General features: G+C 40.4%; 1 protein-coding gene across 1 annotated transcript; it reads left to right on the top strand.

Annotated features, from left to right (window-relative positions):
* The first annotated feature begins 3281 nt into the window (after positions 1 to 3281).
* LOC139563597 (A-kinase anchor protein 12-like) lies at positions 3282 to 18320 on the top strand. Its single transcript, XM_071382390.1, has 4 exons — positions 3282 to 3662; positions 10746 to 10845; positions 11104 to 16998; positions 17110 to 18320. Exons 1-3 carry the CDS (start codon positions 3546 to 3548, stop codon positions 16962 to 16964), a joined length of 6078 nt encoding a protein of 2025 aa, XP_071238491.1. The 5' UTR covers positions 3282 to 3545; the 3' UTR covers positions 16965 to 16998; positions 17110 to 18320.
* Positions 18321 to 19445: the final 1125 nt, after the last annotated feature.

Genomic DNA, 19445 nt, shown 5'->3' with positions numbered 1-19445 from the left:
AAGCAGAAGAGGACATTCAGATTAATTGGATTACAGCAACCGGTTAGTTAGTACAATTACTTGTGGGAGTGAACCAAAGCTGGTCCGTTCGGTCCGTCCGTCCAGTAAGAGTTCATGGATGACTCAGTTATAGATGATGATGTTCTGATCATGGGTTTTTATGGATGATGTTACAAAACAAAATATTCAAGCTAAGTAAACTGTATGGCCTATAGGCTGTGCCTCCTCTATGGGAATTTCTCAAAGACATAAATATATTAAACCAATCACAAAGGCTTTTACTAGCTACCACAGTAAAGCAACGAAGCCATATCAGCATCCACTGATGTTGTGAAAGTATGCGCCACCATAACCTTATTCCAAATATCCAACGGATAGATAGACGTATTTAGGTACTATAGATGCCGGCCGATTCAATGCGGCCGGCAGGTTGTTTGAGTAATAAAACAAATTCAATCTACATTTAAAAGACTAAAAGCAAATTGAAACTGACAGGCAGCATAGAAAATTCCAAAAACAATGGAAAGAGGGTTATTGTTTTGTACATTTTGATGGTGATAAAATATAACAAATGTTCAGTATGGCCCTCGGAGTTTGACACCCTAAAGGCAAATTGGTTATAACGCTGTAGTCAGTGGGGAAAACATCAGCTGTTTTCAGTTAGCTTGGAGCTAGCTATAAGCAAATTAACTCATCCCATTAGCTTAGCATGCGGATCTACAGCACAGCAACACCAGTGTGTTTCAGGGACCTTCTATTGAATTAACGTTTAGGTTTGTCATATGTTCAGAGAAATCTCTGCGCTCCACTACTTTCCAAAGGCTTCTGTGCTGCATTATAAAAGTGTATTTGTTGCTTTTGTTAATGAAGCTTCCCATAGTTAGTCAGTGTAATAAAGCTCAAGATGACTACTGCTTTTATGCTGCCTTCAACACATGGCTATTGGTTATAACTTTGTTTTATGGTTATTACATGATTATCACTTCCTTGATTAGCAACTGTCCAAAAATGGTTTTAGGTTATTGTCCTGCTGAAAGGTGAGTTTGTCTCCCAGTGTCTGTTGGATAGCAGACTGAACCAGGTTTTCCTCTAGGATTTTGCCTGTGCTTAGCTCTATTCCATTTATTTTTATCCTAAAAAACTCCCTAATCCTTGCCGAAGACAAGCATACCCATAACATGATGCAGCCACCACCATGCTTGAAAATATGAAGAGTGGTACTCAGTGATGTGTTGTGTTGGATATGCCCCAAACATAACGGTTTGTACTCAGGACCTAAAGTTAATGTCTTTGCCACATTTTTTACAGTCTTACTTTAGTGCCTTATTGCAAACAGGATGCATGTTTTGAAATATTTTTATTTTGTAGTATGTGGTAACTACTCATACACTACTGATAACTAGTTTATTGAGAAAAAATATACTTACTATGACTGTGATACTGTATATGGTTGTCCCATCTAGCTATCTGAAGAGCGTCTGCTAAATGACTAAAATGTAATGTAAAATGTAAATGTTGTTGATCCATCCTCAGTTTTCTCCTGTCAGAGCCATTACACTCTGTAACTGTTTTAAAGTCACCATTGGCCTCATGGTGAGATCCCTGAGCGATTTCCTTCCTCTCTGGCAACTGAGTTAGGAAGGACGCCTGTATCTTTGTAGTGACTGGGTGAATTGATACACCATCCAAAGTGTAATTAATAATTTCCCCATTCTCCAAGGGATATTCAATGTCTGCTTTTTTTTAACCCATATACCAATAGGTATATTTTTTGCGAGATATTGGGAAACCTCCCTGGTCTTTGTGGTTGAATCTGTGTTTGAAATTCACTGCTCGGCAAGTTAGACTCATGAACATTGAATTATCTAAGAAGTCCTTGGAAGGCAGGCGAAATGAGAGAGCCGTTTCAAACGTGTTCTTCTGTGTGGTTGGGTTGTTTACCCTGCATACTCGTGGTGCTCCATTCACATGCCCGTTTAATCCTAAAATCTCATTATGAAGTTTGGTTCCTCCGTCTCCAGAATAACATTTGACCAGTCAGTTGATTTGGATTACGTCTTTTTTCAGAGGAGCAAAGTTCTTACTCTTTTTATGGCTGTGGCCAAATGGCACCCTTTTCCCATGTAGTGCATCCATAGGACTCTGGTCAAAAGTAGTGGCCTATAAAGTGGATAGGACCTCATTTCTTTACACATGGCCCTTTGTCGTTGAAGCTTTGTCCAAGTGCATCATCATGGCTGTGTTAGCTAATGAGCAGAGATTATTTAAATATGTTAGTTTGGGATGAAACTAAGAGGAGAGTATAATCCTAGAACTGTCAGCTTCCCTCGACATTGAAGATAAACCATCCACGGTTTTAAGAAGGCAGAAAGGACTGTCCTGGATGGGACCACAGTCTTTCTACTGAATGTGTCAACCCTTGCAATTCTTCCCATTTGGCTTTTCAACCAGACAACTCAAATAGAATTGCTCTCTTAAGTGACATGGACCAATGACATTAATATTCACAATGCCATCCTACATTTTCGTTACAAAATTACAATCATTTCACATGAAAATGTAATGGTTTGTTGTCAATTACAGTACCGGTAAATATCACACTTTCCATTTCTTAGGACAAGCTAGTTTTTCTGTTCAAGAAAAAACAACACACACAGGTTATTTTCTTCAAAACGTAAATATTTAATGGTGACTGCGGTTTCAGAAAAACAGAAGGGTTAAAAAATGTTTATTTTGTTGCCGAAACCAGAATTTGGAAAAAATGTTACCAAAACAGACAGTCCATGTTGTGTCTTCATCGTTGTGCCTGTGTAACTTTCTCAGTCATCATTATTCACGATTCATTCATGATTATCTACAATCCTGGTAGCATCACCATTAATGTAGAAGTGTTCAGCACATTATTGACCATTCATTTCCATTGGGCACAACGTCTTCTGAAACACAACCAAAACAAACTGCAAATGCATCATCCAACAAGTTTGTAGAGTCAAAAGCTTAATGTAGCCATTGCGTGCTAGTATAGGGCCAAATACGAAACGTTTGACTACTTTAATAAATATAGAAGTGAATTTGTCGAAAATACTTATGACACCTTTAAATGGGGAGTGTATATAGGCCTATGAGGTATGTGTATGAATCAGATTCAGATATTCACCTTTAAAAGGAGCTCTTGATTTAATTTATTTTAGTATTAGAGCCCATCTTTAAATGGAAGATAGCTGCGTGCAACTGGCCCTCTGCCAGTGCCTGATATGCTTGTTGCAATTGTCATCCCAGGACAGGTTCTCAGTCTGCACTCATAAGACTTGATGCAGCAAGGCAAGGCGTGCCGTATTGAGTCGTAGGCTACATGTGTTAACTGGGAGGGTGTTTTTCTAAAATAGTTTACAAGAGGGCCGGACTGCACCATTTGAAAGCCACAGCGTCAGAGCTATCATACCCAACAGCTTTTGCTGCTGTTTTCATTTCTGGCTATATTCTGTGTCATTGACGTCGGTATCGACTCACACAGGACAGGAGCGAGAGCCGCTATAGTTTTGATCATGGGGGCGACTGAATCTAGGCGGCCGGAGGATAGCAGCAAGAGCGAGGACGGGGGAACTGTGGCGAATGAGGAAAGTGCGAACGATGTCCAGGATGACGAGAGTACTGATGCGAAGGTAAAAAGAAAATATAGCAGACTGATATATTAATAACTAACCAACGGGAAACATATTTATATATCTACAGCATCATTAATTTGTAGTCTTTATATCCTTAAATAGCAACAGTGGAATTTATGGAGTATTTTAAATGAATGGACAGGGGAGTGTATAAATAATCAACACACTGTTACATTAATTTAATGATAAATGTATCTTATTATTTATTCTTATCAAATGGTCGGGCATTATTAGCCTAATCAGATAATGTATTTATGTCTCCTGGCATTTAGTGAAAGGCTTCTATCGCTAATTAAACCCACAATAATAATGAGGGGATGCTTCTCAACTGTCTGTGAAGTGTTATTCTTGTCTGGCTGCAGTGATAAGGCTTGTCATTCAGTTGATTGAAGTGAGTGAGCCCCAGTGCTAAATACTTAGTTTAACAAAAAAACACAACCACTTGCAGTTGATACAGTATTGGTTTTATCTGCTAAGTATTCCACTGCATTCCAAATTATTTGAATTAATTAAAGTACTGTATTTTGAACAGTGGAAATAGGCCATAGCCTATATAAAATGCAACGGTTTAAATGGTTCACTATTGGAAACTATCCAACTATGATGTTTCCAGGATACATATTAGCCATATCTATGACTAAAAAGAAAATACGTTTTAGAATCTGAGATTATACAATATACACTATATATACAAAAGTATGTGGACACCCCTTCAAATTAGTGGATTCTGCTATTTCAGCCACACCCGTTGCTGACAGGTGTATAAAATCGAGTGCACAGCCATGTAATCTCCATAGACAAACATTGGCAGTAGAATGGACTTCCTGAAGAGCTCAGTGACTTTCAACGTGGCACCGTCATAGGATGCCACCTTTCCAACAAGTCAGTTTGTCAAATTTCTACCCTGCTAGAGCTGCCCCGGTCAACTGTAAGTGTTGTTATTGTGAAGTGGAAACATCTAGGAGCAACAACGGCTCTGCCGTGAAGTGGTAGGCCACACAAGCACGCAGAACGGGAACGCCGAGTGCTGAAGCGCGTAACGCGTAAAAAAATGTCTGTCCTTGGTTGCAACACTCACTACTAAGTTCCAAACTGCCTCTGGAAGCAACGTTAGCACAATAACTGTTCACCGGGAGCTTCATGAAATGGGTTTCCATGGACGAGCAACCGCACACAAGCCTAAGATCACCATGCGCAATGCCAAGTGTCGGCTGGAGTGGTGTAAAGCTTGGATTCTGGAGCAGTGGAAATGTGTTCTCTGGGGTAATGAATCACGCTTCACCATCTGGCAATCCGACGGACGAATCTGGGTTTGGCGGATGCCAGGAGCAGTGGAAATGTGTTCTCTGGGGTAATGAATCACGCTTCACCATCTGGCAATCCGACGGACGAATCTGGGTTTGGCGGATGCCAGGAGAACGCTACCTGCCCCACTGCATAGTGCAAACAGTAAAGTTTGATGGAGGAGGAATAATGGTCTGGGGCTGTTTTTCATGGTTCATGCCCCTTAGTTCCAGTGAAGGGAAATCTTAATGCTACAGCATACAATTACATTCTAGACGATTCTGTGCTTCCAACGTTGTGGCAACAGTTTGGGGAAGGCCCTTTTCTGTTTCAGAATGACAATGCTCCAGTGCAAAAAAGTGAGGTCCATACAGAAATGGTTTGTCGAGATCGGTGTGGAAGAACTGTACTGGCTTGCACAGAGCCCTGACCTCAACCTCATCGAACACCTTTGGGATGAATTGGAACGCAGACTGCGAGCCAGGCCTAGTCGCCCCACCTCACTAATGCTCTTGTGGCTGATTGGAAGCAAGTTCCCGCAGCAATGTTCCAACATCTAGTGGAAAGCCTTCCCAGAAGAGTAGAGGCTGTTATAGCAGCAAGGGGGGGACCAACTCCATATTAATGCCCATGATTTTGGAATGAGATGTTCGACGAGCAGGTGTCCACATACTTTTATTCATGTAGTGTATCTCCATTGTAAAACGTGTTCTATTTTTGGTTCTAGATATGACCAGATACAGTACATGTAGGCTATTATTTTGTTTATTTCTATAGACTTTCTTAATTCGTAGGCTACCTCCAATAACATGGAGTCAATATAATGCTCACAATACATAGGCTATCATAACCATAGAGATCCTATTAAATCGTAGAGGGGTGATTTGACCCAGTGTTTGGCTGTGGATTGACTGCACTGTTTGAATGGAATGTTGCCGTATTGGCAGTTAATTTGAAACATTTATGGAATCATTCCTCTAAAGCTGTATGGCTAGCTGTTATTTTACACAATATCTTATCACTGCACTGGCAAACCATGGTTAACCAACTCCCTGACCATGGCTGATCTTTATACCCTCATAAGAAGGTTAATGTCCATTCTAATAGTCTCATTCCCAATTCTATGACCATAGCTTGCTTTTATTTATCTTATTAGGCTTCAAATTAATAGGCATGGTCAAAGACAGGGAAATACTTTACAGCTCTGTAAGGGACTGTTCATATCTAAATCAAATCAAATTGTATTAGTCACATGCGCTGAATACAACAGGTGTAGACTTTACAGTGAAATGCTTACTTACAAGCCCCTAACTAACAATGCACGTAAGAAATTTTACAAATAAGAATAAGAAATTAAAGGAACAAGTAATTCATTTCACACATTGTGTCACTGCCCTTTTTGCCACTTATCTGCAAGTTAATGTTTGGCTTTTGATTGTGTGTTGATATTATTACGTTGCCTCTTAGCCAGGTCTTCCCTGGGATAAATATGTCATCCTCAGTGGGACTAACCTGGTAAAGAGATACACCATCTTCTGTGTCATTGGAAAGTCAAGTTATTATTTGCACTATCATGAGCCAGTTTTTTAAAAACTTTCTACCATATTGTTTCAGTTGTTGGAGACCATATAATAGAATACCAGTGGGAAACGCTACTAGTGGAACGATGACCTTTCATTCTTAGATGTATCTAAGTTAAGCTTGGGTCCCTGAATGGAGAGATATAGAAGTTGACCTTCTCTGCACTCTGTGTAGAGCTACATTGATTATCTATGTACTGTAACAAGACATGATGAACTGCGCTGTGGATGTGCAGGAAGTCTGTTAGCTGTGCATTTGGGGACTCCAATTCCTAAATAAATACATTTGTTACACCTTATAACTTTCATGACTAAGCCGTTATAAATTCCTCTAAATGTGCATGTGTAAATGAGCATGCATATAAATGCTTAACAAACGTTGATAAATAAAATAATTCAATACTTTTTTTTTTTTTTTGGTATATGAACACTGATAAATAGTTAATCAATGCATATTCACGATAAGGTTATTACCAAACATTATCACTTCTACTCTCTTTTGTTCTGGTTTGATGACCAATTTCGATATTCTTTAAGGAATTAAACGTAAACAACAACAATGGCTTTGTTGCTGACAGCAGGTTTAGTCCTAAGAGCATTTTAGTGGGTTTCTCTCTCTCTCTCTCTGTGTGTGAGTGAGTATATGCTGTTTTAGAGGACCACCCCACAGCAGGGATGGATAGAATCATGAGTCAGCAGCAGCTATGATTCAGCCAACTGAGCCAAAGTTCTCTATAAATAGACAATGTATGCATCCCAAATGGCACCCTATTCCCTATTTAGTGCACTAAAGGCCCATAGGGCTCTGGTCAAAAGTAATGCACTAAATAAGGAATAGGAAGGTGCCATTTGGGGCAGAACCTAAAGAGGTACTTAGTCTGTAGAAGGCTTCACTTTGCTTTACTCAGTGAAGACTGATGGCAAAACAGGGAAAATAGCTGTGGGTTGTTCAGTCTGTCAATAAAAGTCACGAGATTATGTCACAATGTAAAAGCAATGTCATGAAATGAGGAACCAATGTGCAATGTTTATTTTGCACCTTGTCTCATGCATATTGGTCCAAAAACAGCGTAGCAAGCATCACACATTACCATATTATAGAAATAAATTAAGGAAGACGTGTACTTTACTGTGTGTTTGGCAGCATTTTTTTTCTACTGCAATGTTACATTTTCAAATTAATGTTATATGATTATAATGTTATAGGTCAGCAGGTCAACGAGGTCAAAACAATGCATGAATTGAGTGACTGGAACCACAAACAGTGATGCAACATGGCGACTGAAACATGTCATTGTTTCATTTGAGACATACTGGCACCCCCCATGCACATTTGTTTAGTTCATTGTTGTCTAGCTGTCATAGAATGGCGAGCATCATACTGTAGGTGTCTCCTCGTAATGCATTTCAACACAGCACACAAATGACTGTTAATCATCTGTGCCCGTGGTTCCCACATTTTCCAATATCACTTGTCTGAGGAGGTAAATTATCAGATTTCTAGAATGCAAAATGATCCTAACTTCATGGAGGACATCCTGGTTCCTGAGTTAAAAGCAATACCATTTTACAAGATAACATGCTGTCCCCCCTTTCTCCCAAGGGAAAATATGACTCTGAGGAAAGTGACTTCTCATACATTTAAGCTATGTTGTGTATACAGTGCATTCGGAAAGTATTTAGACCTTTTGACTTTTTCCACATTTTGTTACATTACAGCCTTATTCTAAAATTGATTAAATTGTTTTTTTCCCTCCTCATCCATCTACACACAATACTCCATAATGACAAAGCAAAAACAGAAATATCACATTTCCATAAGTATTCAGACCCTTTACAGTGATTGCAGTCTCGAGTCTTCTTGGGTATGACGCTGCAAGCTTGGCACACCTGTATTTGGGGAGTTTCTCCCATTTCTATCTGCAGATCCTCTCAAGCTCTGTCAGGTTGGATGGGGAACGTCGCTGCAAGGCTATTTTCTGGCCTCTCCAGAGATGTACGATCTGGTTCAAGTCCAGATTCTGGCTGGGCAACTCAAGGACATTCAGAGACTTGTCCCGAAGCCACTCCTGCGTTGTGTTGGCTGTGTGCTTAGGGTCATTGTCCTGTTGGAAGGTGAACCTTCACCCAGTCTGAGGTCCTGAGCGCTCTGGAGCAAGTTTTCATCAAGGATCTCTCAGTACTTTGCTCCGTTAATCTTCCGTCTGGCCAACCTACCATAAAGGCCTGATTGGTGGAGTGCTGCAGAGATGGTTGTCCTTCTGGAAGGTTTTCTCATCTCCACAGAGGAACTATGGAGCTCCGTCAGAGTGACCATCGGGTTCTTGACCAAGGCCCGTCTCCCCCGATTGCTCAGTTTAGGAAGAATCTTGGTGGTTCCAAACTTCTTCCATTTAGAATGATGGAGGCCACTGTGTTCTTGGGGACCTTCAATGCTGCAGACATGTTTTGGTACATACATTGTTTCGTACCCTTCCCCAGATCTGTGCCTCGACACAATCCTGTCTCGGAACTCTACGGACAATTCCTTTGGCCTCATGGCTTGGTATTTGCTCTGACATGCGTTGTCAACAGTGGGACCTTATACAGACAGGTGTGCCTTTCCAAATCATGTCCAATCAATTGAACTTACCACAGGTGGACTGCATCTGTTTTTCATTTTTAATACATTTGCAAAAAATTCTAAAATCCTGTTTTCACTTCTGACAATATGGAATATTGTGTGTAGATTGATTACATTTACATTTACATTTAAGTCATTTAGGAGACGCTCTTATCCAGAGCGACTTACAAATTGGGTTAAATTATTTTTTTAAATATATTTCAGAATAAGGCTTTAATGTAAAGTTCTGACGAAGGTCGTGAGACCGATACGTAAGCTTATTAAAGAGCAGTGATACTATCAAGAGCAGTGTGCGGGATTCTTATTTTTTCTCAGAATAAGGCTGTAACGTAACAAAATGTGGAAAAGGGGAAGGGGTCTGAATTAGAGGTCGACCGATTAATCGGAATGGCCGATTAATTAGGGCCGATTTCAAGGTTTCATAACAATCGGTAATCGGCATTTTTGGACACCGATCATGGCCGATTACATTGCACTTCCACGAGGAGACTGCGTGACAGTCTCAATCAATCTTAACATAATCACTAGTTAACTACACATGGTTGATGATATTACTAGTTTATCTAGCTTGTCCTGCGTTGCAAATAATCAATGCTGTGCCTGTTCATTTGTTATTGAATCACAGCCTACTTCGCCAAACGGGTGATTTAACAAGCGCATTCGTGAAAAAAGCACTGTCGTTGCACCAATGTGTACCTAACCATAAACATCAATGCCTTTCTTAAAATCAATACATAAGTATATCTTTTTAAACCTGCATATTTAGTTAACATTGCCTGCTAACATTAATTTCTTTTAACTATGGAAATTGTGTCCATTTTCTTGCGTTCTGTGCAAGCAGAGTCAGGGTATATGCAGCAGTTTGGGCCGCCTGGCTCGTTGCGAACTGTGTGAAGAACATTTCTTCCTAACAAAGACCGTAACTAATTTGCCAGAATTTTACGTAATTATGACATAACATTGAAGGTTGTGCAATGTAGCAGCAATATTTAGACTTAATATTTAGATAAAATACCTAACGGTTCCGTATTTCACTGAAAGAATAAACGTTTTGTTTTCGAAATGATAGTTTCCGGATATGACCATCCAATAGTCAATGGTATATGAAATACAAATGGTATAGCGAGAAATAGTCCTATAATAACTCAACCTCAAACTTCTTATCTGGGAATATTGAAGACTCCTGTTAAAAGGAACCACCAACTTTCATATGTTCTCATGTTCTGAGCAAGGAACTTAAACATTAGCTTTTTTACATGGCACATATTGCACTTTTACTTTCTTCTCCAACACTTTGTTTTTGCATTATCTAAACCAAATTGAACATGTTTCATTATTTATTTGAGACTAGATTGATTTTATTTATGTATTATATTAAGTTAAAATAAGTGTTCATTCAGTATTGTTGTAATTGTCATTATTACAAATATATATATATATATATAAATCGTCTGATTAATCGGTATCGGCTTTTTTTGGTCCTCCAATAATCGGTATCGGTATCGGCGTTGAAAAATCATAATCGCTCGACCTCTAGTCTGAATACTTTCCGAATGCACTGGTATATCTAAAATGTTCCCTTCTCCATTTTAGTTACTCCAAAAGAATGGACAGATCTCCGGACTGAGTGAAAAAGCAGAGGACCAGACTGAGGAGGTCAATGTCCTGTGTGAAGACGGAGTCGTTGCAGAGGGTGAGTCATCACCGTTTGGAAGAGCGTTAGTTTGTGTGTGTCTGTATGAGAAAGGATTTACTTTCGATTTCTTGATAAAGAGTTCAATTGTTTCCTCAAGTTTTTACAATGTTATGATATTGGTTAACACATCCCATTAAGCTTTATAGGGGGCTGGAAAGAGTTAAGTAGTTTATAATTATTAGTTATTCATATGAATCAGGCAATTAGCCCACAATTGAACAGTTTTGAGTAATGCATATTTGTTTCTCATTACAGTTGGTGAGACAAATTCATCTATTGTTTCTCAGAAAGAGGACATTCCGGAGATGATAGAGACTCTCACAGAGGAGGTACCGCCTCTGGAAAACGCAGACAGTGATGGGAAGGAATCACCAGATGCAGACGACGAAGCATCAACAAATGAGACTGAAACAGACGTTAAATTGAATGAAGTCAATGATAGTTTTAAAAAGTTCTTCAGTTCAATTGGTTTAAAATTCACATTGAAAAAAGACTCTGACACAATACCAGAAGTGAGCCCTAAGAAAGAAGAGGATGAAGCACGTATTCCCGAAGACAGCAAGGATGCAGAGGAGACCACTATAGATAATGCTGAGGAGAATACTGAGCAGAGCACGCCTGAGGATCTGACTGATGATACGATAAAAGAATGTGTTGGCCATACACCAGAGCTTGTAGATGATACACTAGAAGCATATATTGACGAAGCACCGACCAACGTTGTTGCTGATTCACCAGTGGAACCGGCTGATGATTCTACCTCTCATCCTACGATGATGGACCTCACATTTGAAGAGTTCCTTAATGAAACCACCAAGGAACAGACCACTGAAACAATAGAATCAAAGGAGGAAATCACACCTGAAGAAGTGGCACAGGCAGAGGGAGAGGCACCAGCCATACCCATTCCTATAGTTGAAGAAATGTCTCCATTTAAACGTTTTTTCCTGACAGGAAAAATACACAAGCAGGTCAAGCAACCCATGAAACAACCCAAGGAGGAATCTAAGGAGGTAGTCATGGAAGAAGTCAAGGAAGAACCCAAGACAGAACCCAAGGAAGAAGTCAATGAGGAACCCAAGGACGAAGTCAAGGAGGAAGTAATCCCTACTGAAGAGACAGACACACCAGCACCAACCATTCCGGATGTTGAAGAAGAAATTATATCCCCGATTAAGAAGTTTTTCACCACGGGAATCTTCGCTGGTTTAAATAAAAATAAAAAATATTTAGGAGAGGAAACGCCCAAAGATGAAACTGTTGAGAAAGAACACGAACCGCAAAGCATTGAAAAACAGGAGGATGTAAACACACCAGAGGAAGCTAGTCTTGAGCAAGAACAAACAAAAGACGAGATCAGTCCAGATGTTGAGACAATATCGGTCATTGAGGGGAAACAAAATGAGAATGAAGTTCAAGAGACAGTAACAGATTCCCTGATGGCTGAGACATCCAATGTCCCTGAACTGATGATGAGTAATGTCCCTAAAATTAGTGACAATAGAGAGGATGTCCTTGAAGAGCAGCCAGCTACTGAGGAATTACAGACAATTATCTCAAATGGAGCTGAACTTCTTAGCTTTCAAGAGGAAGCTAAAAGTCAAGGAAGTTCAGTCCAGGATATTCTTGAAGAGCAGTCTCCTTCTTTGGGATTTGTAACAGTTATAACAAATGAAGCTGAAACAAATGAAGACAAACTTCTTAGCTCTCAAGAGAAAGCTAAAAGCCAGGAAAGTCTTGAAGGACAGTTTCATTCATGGGGATTCGTCACAGTCACAGAATATGTTCCTGAAGAGGAGCCAGCTCCTAAGGTATTACTGACAGTTACCTCAAATGAAGCTGAAACAAATGAAGCTGAAACAAATGAAGCTAAACTTCTTGACTCACAAGAGAAAGCTAAAAGCCAAGGAGGTCCAGTCCAAGAAGAGCAGTCTCCTTCTTTGGGATTCCACACAGTTATCTCAAATGAAGCTGAACTTCTTAGCTCACAAGAGAAAGCTAAAAACCAAGGAAGTCCACTCAGGAAGCTCTTATATGGGGCTGGTTTGAAGAAGCTTTCTAGGAAGCGGAGAGGTAAGAAATCAGATGAGTTGACCAGGTCTGGTGAGCATGTTACTGAGGATTTACTGTCATCCACAGAGTCAGAGGAGTACCAGAGAGGAGAACATCCTGCCTCTTCAACAGAAGAATTAGCAGCAGAACAGGTAAAAATGTCTGCTCCGTTAGGGTCAAGCCACGAATCAGATAGTGATATAACCTCTGACGGTGAAAGGAAAAAGGATGGCACCTGGACTTCTTTCAAAAAGCTAATGACGCCCACAAGACGTCCCAAAAGATCTTCTGAGAGTGAGGATGAGTTAGCACTTGTAGGCTCACATGAGGAGCCAAAGCAATGTGAAGGAGAGCAGGTACTAGAACGTTTCACAGAAGAGACCAAAAAGAAAGTAGAAATATCTGTTTCTTGGGAGGCCCTCCTATGTGGATCTGCAAAGAGGAGGGGAAGAAAAACATCTGACTCAGAGGAGGAAGCACCCATGAATGAAGGTGAAACACTAAGTGAACCTGGAAACACTGCAGAGTCTCCACTGGACAGTTCTCAGGAGGAAGGTTATGAACATTTGAACTCTTCCCCTGAGCAAGCTGTAAGTCCCTTAGAGAGTGAAGGGGGGTCAACATGGAAATCCCTTAAAAAGCTGGTCACCTCAAATAGGAAGGCAAAAACCGAGGAGGCCAGCAAAGTTAGCTCACCAGAGCAGATGGCATCTGACAGCGAAATCACCAAAGAGGAGTCTTCATTTTCTCTAAAGAAACTCATCCCTGGACGCAAAAAGCGAAAGAATGGAGGAAAGCAGGAACCAATATCTTCTGACGAGGCAGATAAAGGTGTTGGATCGGATGATGAGGAGGACTCTGAAACACCAGCAGTGGTCCCCATGTCCGAGTTTGATGCAGAAGAGCTAGGAGAGAAACACAGAATATTAACTGAGGCTGTTATAGAAACTCCATTACACATTACAGAAGAAATAACCCAGCCAGATGTCTCTAGGCTGGTCACCGAATCGGCCATATCCAAAGACACCCTGCCCACTGAAGCAGAGAAGGCTCAAGCCAAAGATACTGTGGAGCAGTTGGCCCCATCAACATCCCCCACTGCTACGAAAGACTTTGAGGATCTTACGGAATTCATAAGTAAACATCAGCAACTCAGTGATATACCTGAGGAAGGCGTAATAGAGGAGACCATTGCCACACAAGTGTCCACTGCTGAAGAAGCCACTCGAGACGATACCATAGCCGAGGACCTAATCGAGTTGACATCTGAAGCAGTCACTGCCCCAGAACCTCTAGATGATGAATCAACAGAAATGGTATCAGCAGTGTCACAGCTGACAGAGGAGTCTCCCAAAACATCAGGCAACACAACACCTGTGCCTGCAGAATACGAGTTGAAAGACACAGAGGTAATTCTGCATGAGGCGGTTGAAATCATTAACAGAACCCCAACTCTCTCATCGGTAATTACAAAAGACCTGCACTTGGAAGCAGTTACCGTTTCAGTTTCTCCACAAATATTACAGACACCAAAAGAGACGGAAGCAACAGTTTTGACAGCTCATGAAAAATCAGACGCAGTTGTAATCTGCACAGGTGAAGAGTCGCAACAAATAGATGCTGTTGATGAAAGCCCAGTGACTCATGTGGTGGAGTGTCCATTAGAAGTCAGCAAGGTAGTACCCACAGAGTTGGCACCTGAGGAAACTGAAGAGTCTGGTGCTGCAGGAATCACTACAGATGAGGTACATAAAGCTGAAGATGAATCAATTCCAATCATGCATATAAAAATTGAAAAGGACCAACAAACAGAATTGGTAAACGAGTTAGAAGAGATAAGACCAGTAGCCACTGTTAATTCAGAAGAGGGTGTAGCTCAGCTTGAAGGAAAGGCCATAGCAGAAGACACTCCACAGCCTGATACAGAGCGCCTGGAAGTTTCGGTGACAAACAAACTTGTTTTCACACAGGCTCTCACGGAGGTCACTCTTAAAGAAGAAAAAGATGTTTCGGAGGATTCGGAGGATGTTTCGGAGGATTCTGTAGACATGGAGAATACACCAGTTGCAGAAACAATCACATGTGACGTTCAAGATGTCGCTACTGCAATACCTGACGTTCTGAAGTTAGAATCATCAAATGTTTTGGAATCTTTGATTGGCATAGTGGCACCTGAAGTAGAATCCCCAGAGAAAATGGATTGTGTGGGTGCTCTAAGCCCACTTGTAGACTCTTCTATGGTTCAGACACTAAAGAAAGGGGACATGGTTGTGAGGAAGAATGTGCCATCAGCACAGTTTGTTGATGGTCTTGAGATCCGAGTACAAGTGACGGATGCAGAGATAAAGTCAGCTGAAGAAACTGTTGAAACAGTGCTTGAAGTTAGCTCAACTGATGTCAATGATCACGAGACTCTTGTACAACAGGTGAACGCTGAGATTGAATCAGCTGAAGCACATGTTGAGACAACGCTTGAGTTGGGCACAACTGACGATCACGAGATCACAGTACAAGTGGCGGATGCAGAGCTAAAGTCTGCTCAAGTAATTATTGAGAATGTGCTTGAAGTTGGCTTAACTGATGTCACTGATCATGAGATCAAAGTACAAGAGATGGATGTAGAGATTGAATCAGCTGAAGCAATTGTTGATGCAGTTTTTGTGGTCTTAACTGATGTCAAGGGTCATGAGATCCAAGTGCAAGTGACGGATGCAAATGCTGAGATTGGGTCAGCTGAAGCGATTCTGGAGACAGCACTTGAGGTGGTTTCCTCAACCGATGTTAAGGAAGTCATAGACATTTGTGACAAAATGGAGGACAAAGGAGAGGGTGAGAATGCCATTGAGAAGATTGAGGAGGCCATGTTTGAAGAGGAAAGCAGTATTATAACTCAAGAAATTCTCCAACATGTACAGCAGAACTCATCAGAAGCTGACTCCAATGTTGTACCACAATCAAGTGAAAAGGCTGAAATTGAATTAACGAGTGAAGCCGAAGTTTCTAAATCACCAGAGGGTATACCAGTGGTGGCAGTTACAGATGCTCAAGGATGTACAGGTGTAGCTGCACAGGTGCAAAATAAAATTCACTTATTTGAAAACTACTTAGAACTTAATACTCAGGGAATTGTGCACAAACCTTCAGACAAAGAAACTGAGCCCTCAATTTCTCTCAAAGTTGATACAGTATGTGAGGATAGAACAACTCCCGAGACATTTGCAGAGTCTACTTTCGAGGTTGACAAAGTACCAGATGACATAGTTCCCAATACATTTGTAGAGTCCTGTTTGCAGTCAAATGTGCAAGAAGTTTATGGAACGGAGGTTGAATTTTTTATTGCGCCCGAAGTAGATTCAGAATCTACCAGTGGGCATGAGAAAGAACTGGTTGGAATGGTAGTACAATCAGCAAAGGAATCAGTTGAATCGTTTGAAAAGAGACTATCTATTGAATCCCATGTCCATATCCATCTTCACATTGAACCCAGAGACGCTGGAGTGGTGTCTGCAGGATTGGATTCACCACCACTTGCTATTTGGCCACCTCCAAGTACTACTGCAGTGAACACTGATAGCTTTCTGAAAGAATCAATAGAAAGTGCAAGTACTACTGCAAAAAGTGCTGTGAATACTGACTGTGTTCCAACAGAATCAATGGAAAGTACTCAACTTTGTGAAGTCAGTCAAATTGAGCAAACAAATGACACTGCACCTCCTGTGCCACTGCATACCCCTCCAGCGCCACTGCATACGACTCCAGCACCACTGCATATCCCTCCAGCACCACTGCATACCCGAACTGAACTAGTGGTGTGCACCCCAAACCCTGAAGCAGAACAGGTAATGATGAATGCAGAAGAGTCTATCCTACACACAGAGGACGAGAATGACCAAGAAGTGTGGCTGGATGCTGAGGAAGATTTTGGCACAGTAAAATCCCATGTCTTAGAAGTTCTGAGCAACAAAATAGGTGGAGGAGTAGAGGAGATGCTGCAGGTCAGTGAAGAGGTCTTTGATATTGCACTTGAGCCTCAAAGCTTTCAATCTATAAGTGAAAACAAATAAGACTTCAGCCATTCCAACAAACGGATGTATTATGGTAAGTCAGTCCTTTTAATTTCTCGTTATATTACTTTTGGTTTTAAGTACTTGAAGGAGTATACTGAAATAATGTCCTCCTGAATTTTTTTGTCCTTTTTCGTTCAACAAGCTAAAAGAGTGCTGGACTACCAAGGAATCCCTGAAAGAGAAGGTAGAAGTCCATACATGAATGATGACCCACCACAACGGAGGTAAAGCTGCATCCATCCTGACTTCCATTACCAAGCACACTTTTGCATCTAGAGACCTTCTTCAGCTCTTTGGATACATTCACATTAGTTGCAAGGCTATTATATCAGTATGTCTGTTAAGTACTTGTACCTCTTTGAATACAATCCTTGTTCCTGTTCATGTCATATTATCAGAAATTGGAGGTACGATAATGTATACTACATATTATCTATGTTTGAATTAAGACAATTTGTCCTTCCCTTTGCATCAGATACGTTTATTTTACACAGAGTATCTGAGTTTAATTTTCTTTACTCATAATGTAATTTGTGGATTGAACAGTAGTCTAACATTTATTTGTATCAACATATAATACACTCACATTACATTCAACACAGGACATATTTACCCACTGCTCACCAAAAGAATGCAAAGACAAACTGTGATTAGATATACAGGTATGTAGATTTTTTCAGGATCTTTCTGTGTTTTATCAGTCTTCCGTCAGACAGTAAATGTTTGCTCAAATCAGCACATACCGGTAATATAACATTTGCTCAGAGATGTGTAGTGACTAGAATTTGTATCACATTGCATTTGCACGAATGAGATCATTCGTCTAAGAATTATATAGTTGACTTACTATATGCAAAGTTTGCAAACTATGCACCGCAATGGTTAGTTGACACAGACCAAAATACTGATACAAAATGCTTATTTTATCACTAGTTGCATCTGAAAGACAAAACTATATTTGTGTATTCGTTTGTTTTGCCTGTGAACATATATGTAAAGCTATTTTGTTAAGAAGTCACACATACTGGCTTTTTTTGTCTATAACTACAAATATATTTGGTAAGTTTAATTTCAGATTTTAAAACTATTGCAGAACATAGCCTTATTGAATGCGTATGCAATGTCATGATGGCAGCTTGTTTTTACCTTTGCAATAGTTTCAGTATGTGTGTATGTGTACTGTTTTTCTTTTGACTTCTTGTAACAAATTATGTAAACCTGATAACCTTTGTAGAAATTATATATTCCTGTAAATGTAATATTAACTAATATCTAAATGCAAAACATAAGCGTTGCATGGACATTTTTATATTTCAAAGCGGTTAATGAAATAAAATGCTAATCTTTTTATTACCACAATGTTAAACATTTGCACAACTGTTTTGTCATATACAGTTAAAGTCAGAAGTTTACATACACCTTAGCCAAATACATTTAAACTCGGTTTTTCACAATTCCTGACATTTAATCCTAGTAAAAATCCCCTGTTTTAGGTCAGTTAGGATCACCACTTTATTTTAAGAATGTGAAATGTCAGAATAAAGTAGAGAGAATGATTTATTTCAGCTTTTGTTTCTTTCGTCACATTCCCAGTGGGTCAGAAGTTTACATACACTCAATTAGTATTTGGTAGCATTGCCTTTAAATTGTTTAACTTGGGTCAAACGTTTCGGCTAGCCTTCCACAAGCCTCCCACAATAAGTTGGGTGAATTTTGGCCCATTTCTCCTGATAGAGCTGGTGTAACTGAGTCAGGTTTGTAGGCCTCCTTGCTTGCACATGCTTTTTCAGTTCTGCCCACACATTTTCTATAGGATTGAGGTCAGGGCTTTGTGATGGCCACTCCAATACCTTGACTTTGTTGTCCTTAAGCCATTTTGCCACAACTTTGGAAGTATGCTTGGGGTCATTGTCCATTTGGAAGACCCATTTGCGACCAAGCTTTAACTTCCTGACTGATGTCTTGAGATGTTGCTTCAATATATCCACATAATTTTCCATCCTCATGATGCCATCTATTTTGTGAAGTGCACCAGTCCCTCCTACAGCAAAGCACCCCCACAACATGATGCTGCCACCCCCGTGCTTCGGATGGTGTTCTGCGGCTTGCAAGCCCCCCCCTTTTTCCTCCAAACATAACGATGGTCATACTGGCCAATCAGTTCTATTTTTGTTTCATCAGACCAGAGGACATTTCTCCAAAGAGTACGATCTTTGTCCCCATGTGCAGTTGCAAACCATAGTCTGGCTTTTTTATGGCGGTTTTGGAGCAGTGGCTTCTTCCTTGCTGAGCGGCCTTTCAAGTTATGTCGATATAGGACTCGTTTTACTGTGGATATAGATACTTTTGTACCCGTTTCCTCCAGCATCTTCACAAGGTCCTTTGCTGTTGTTCTGGGATTGATTTGCACTTTTCACACCAGTGTACGTTCATCTCTAGGAGACAGAACGCGTCTCCTTCCTGAGTGGTATGACGGCT

The sequence above is a fragment of the Salvelinus alpinus genome, chromosome 34, assembly GCF_045679555.1.
Source record: "Salvelinus alpinus chromosome 34, SLU_Salpinus.1, whole genome shotgun sequence".
Lineage (NCBI taxonomy): Eukaryota > Metazoa > Chordata > Actinopteri > Salmoniformes > Salmonidae > Salvelinus > Salvelinus alpinus.
Note: the sequence above shows the minus strand (reverse complement) of the source record. Positions and strands in the feature narration are given on the sequence as shown.

Coding starts and splice junctions, on each gene's coding strand:
- LOC139563597 (XM_071382390.1), top strand. CDS start 3,546: ATGGGGGCGACTGAATCTAGGCGGCCGGAGGATAGCAGCAAGAGCGAG. Junction 3,663..10,745: donor ACGAGAGTACTGATGCGAAG/GTAAAAAGAAAA, acceptor TCTCCATTTTAG/TTACTCCAAAAGAATGGACA. Junction 10,846..11,103: donor AGACGGAGTCGTTGCAGAGG/GTGAGTCATCAC, acceptor TTCTCATTACAG/TTGGTGAGACAAATTCATCT.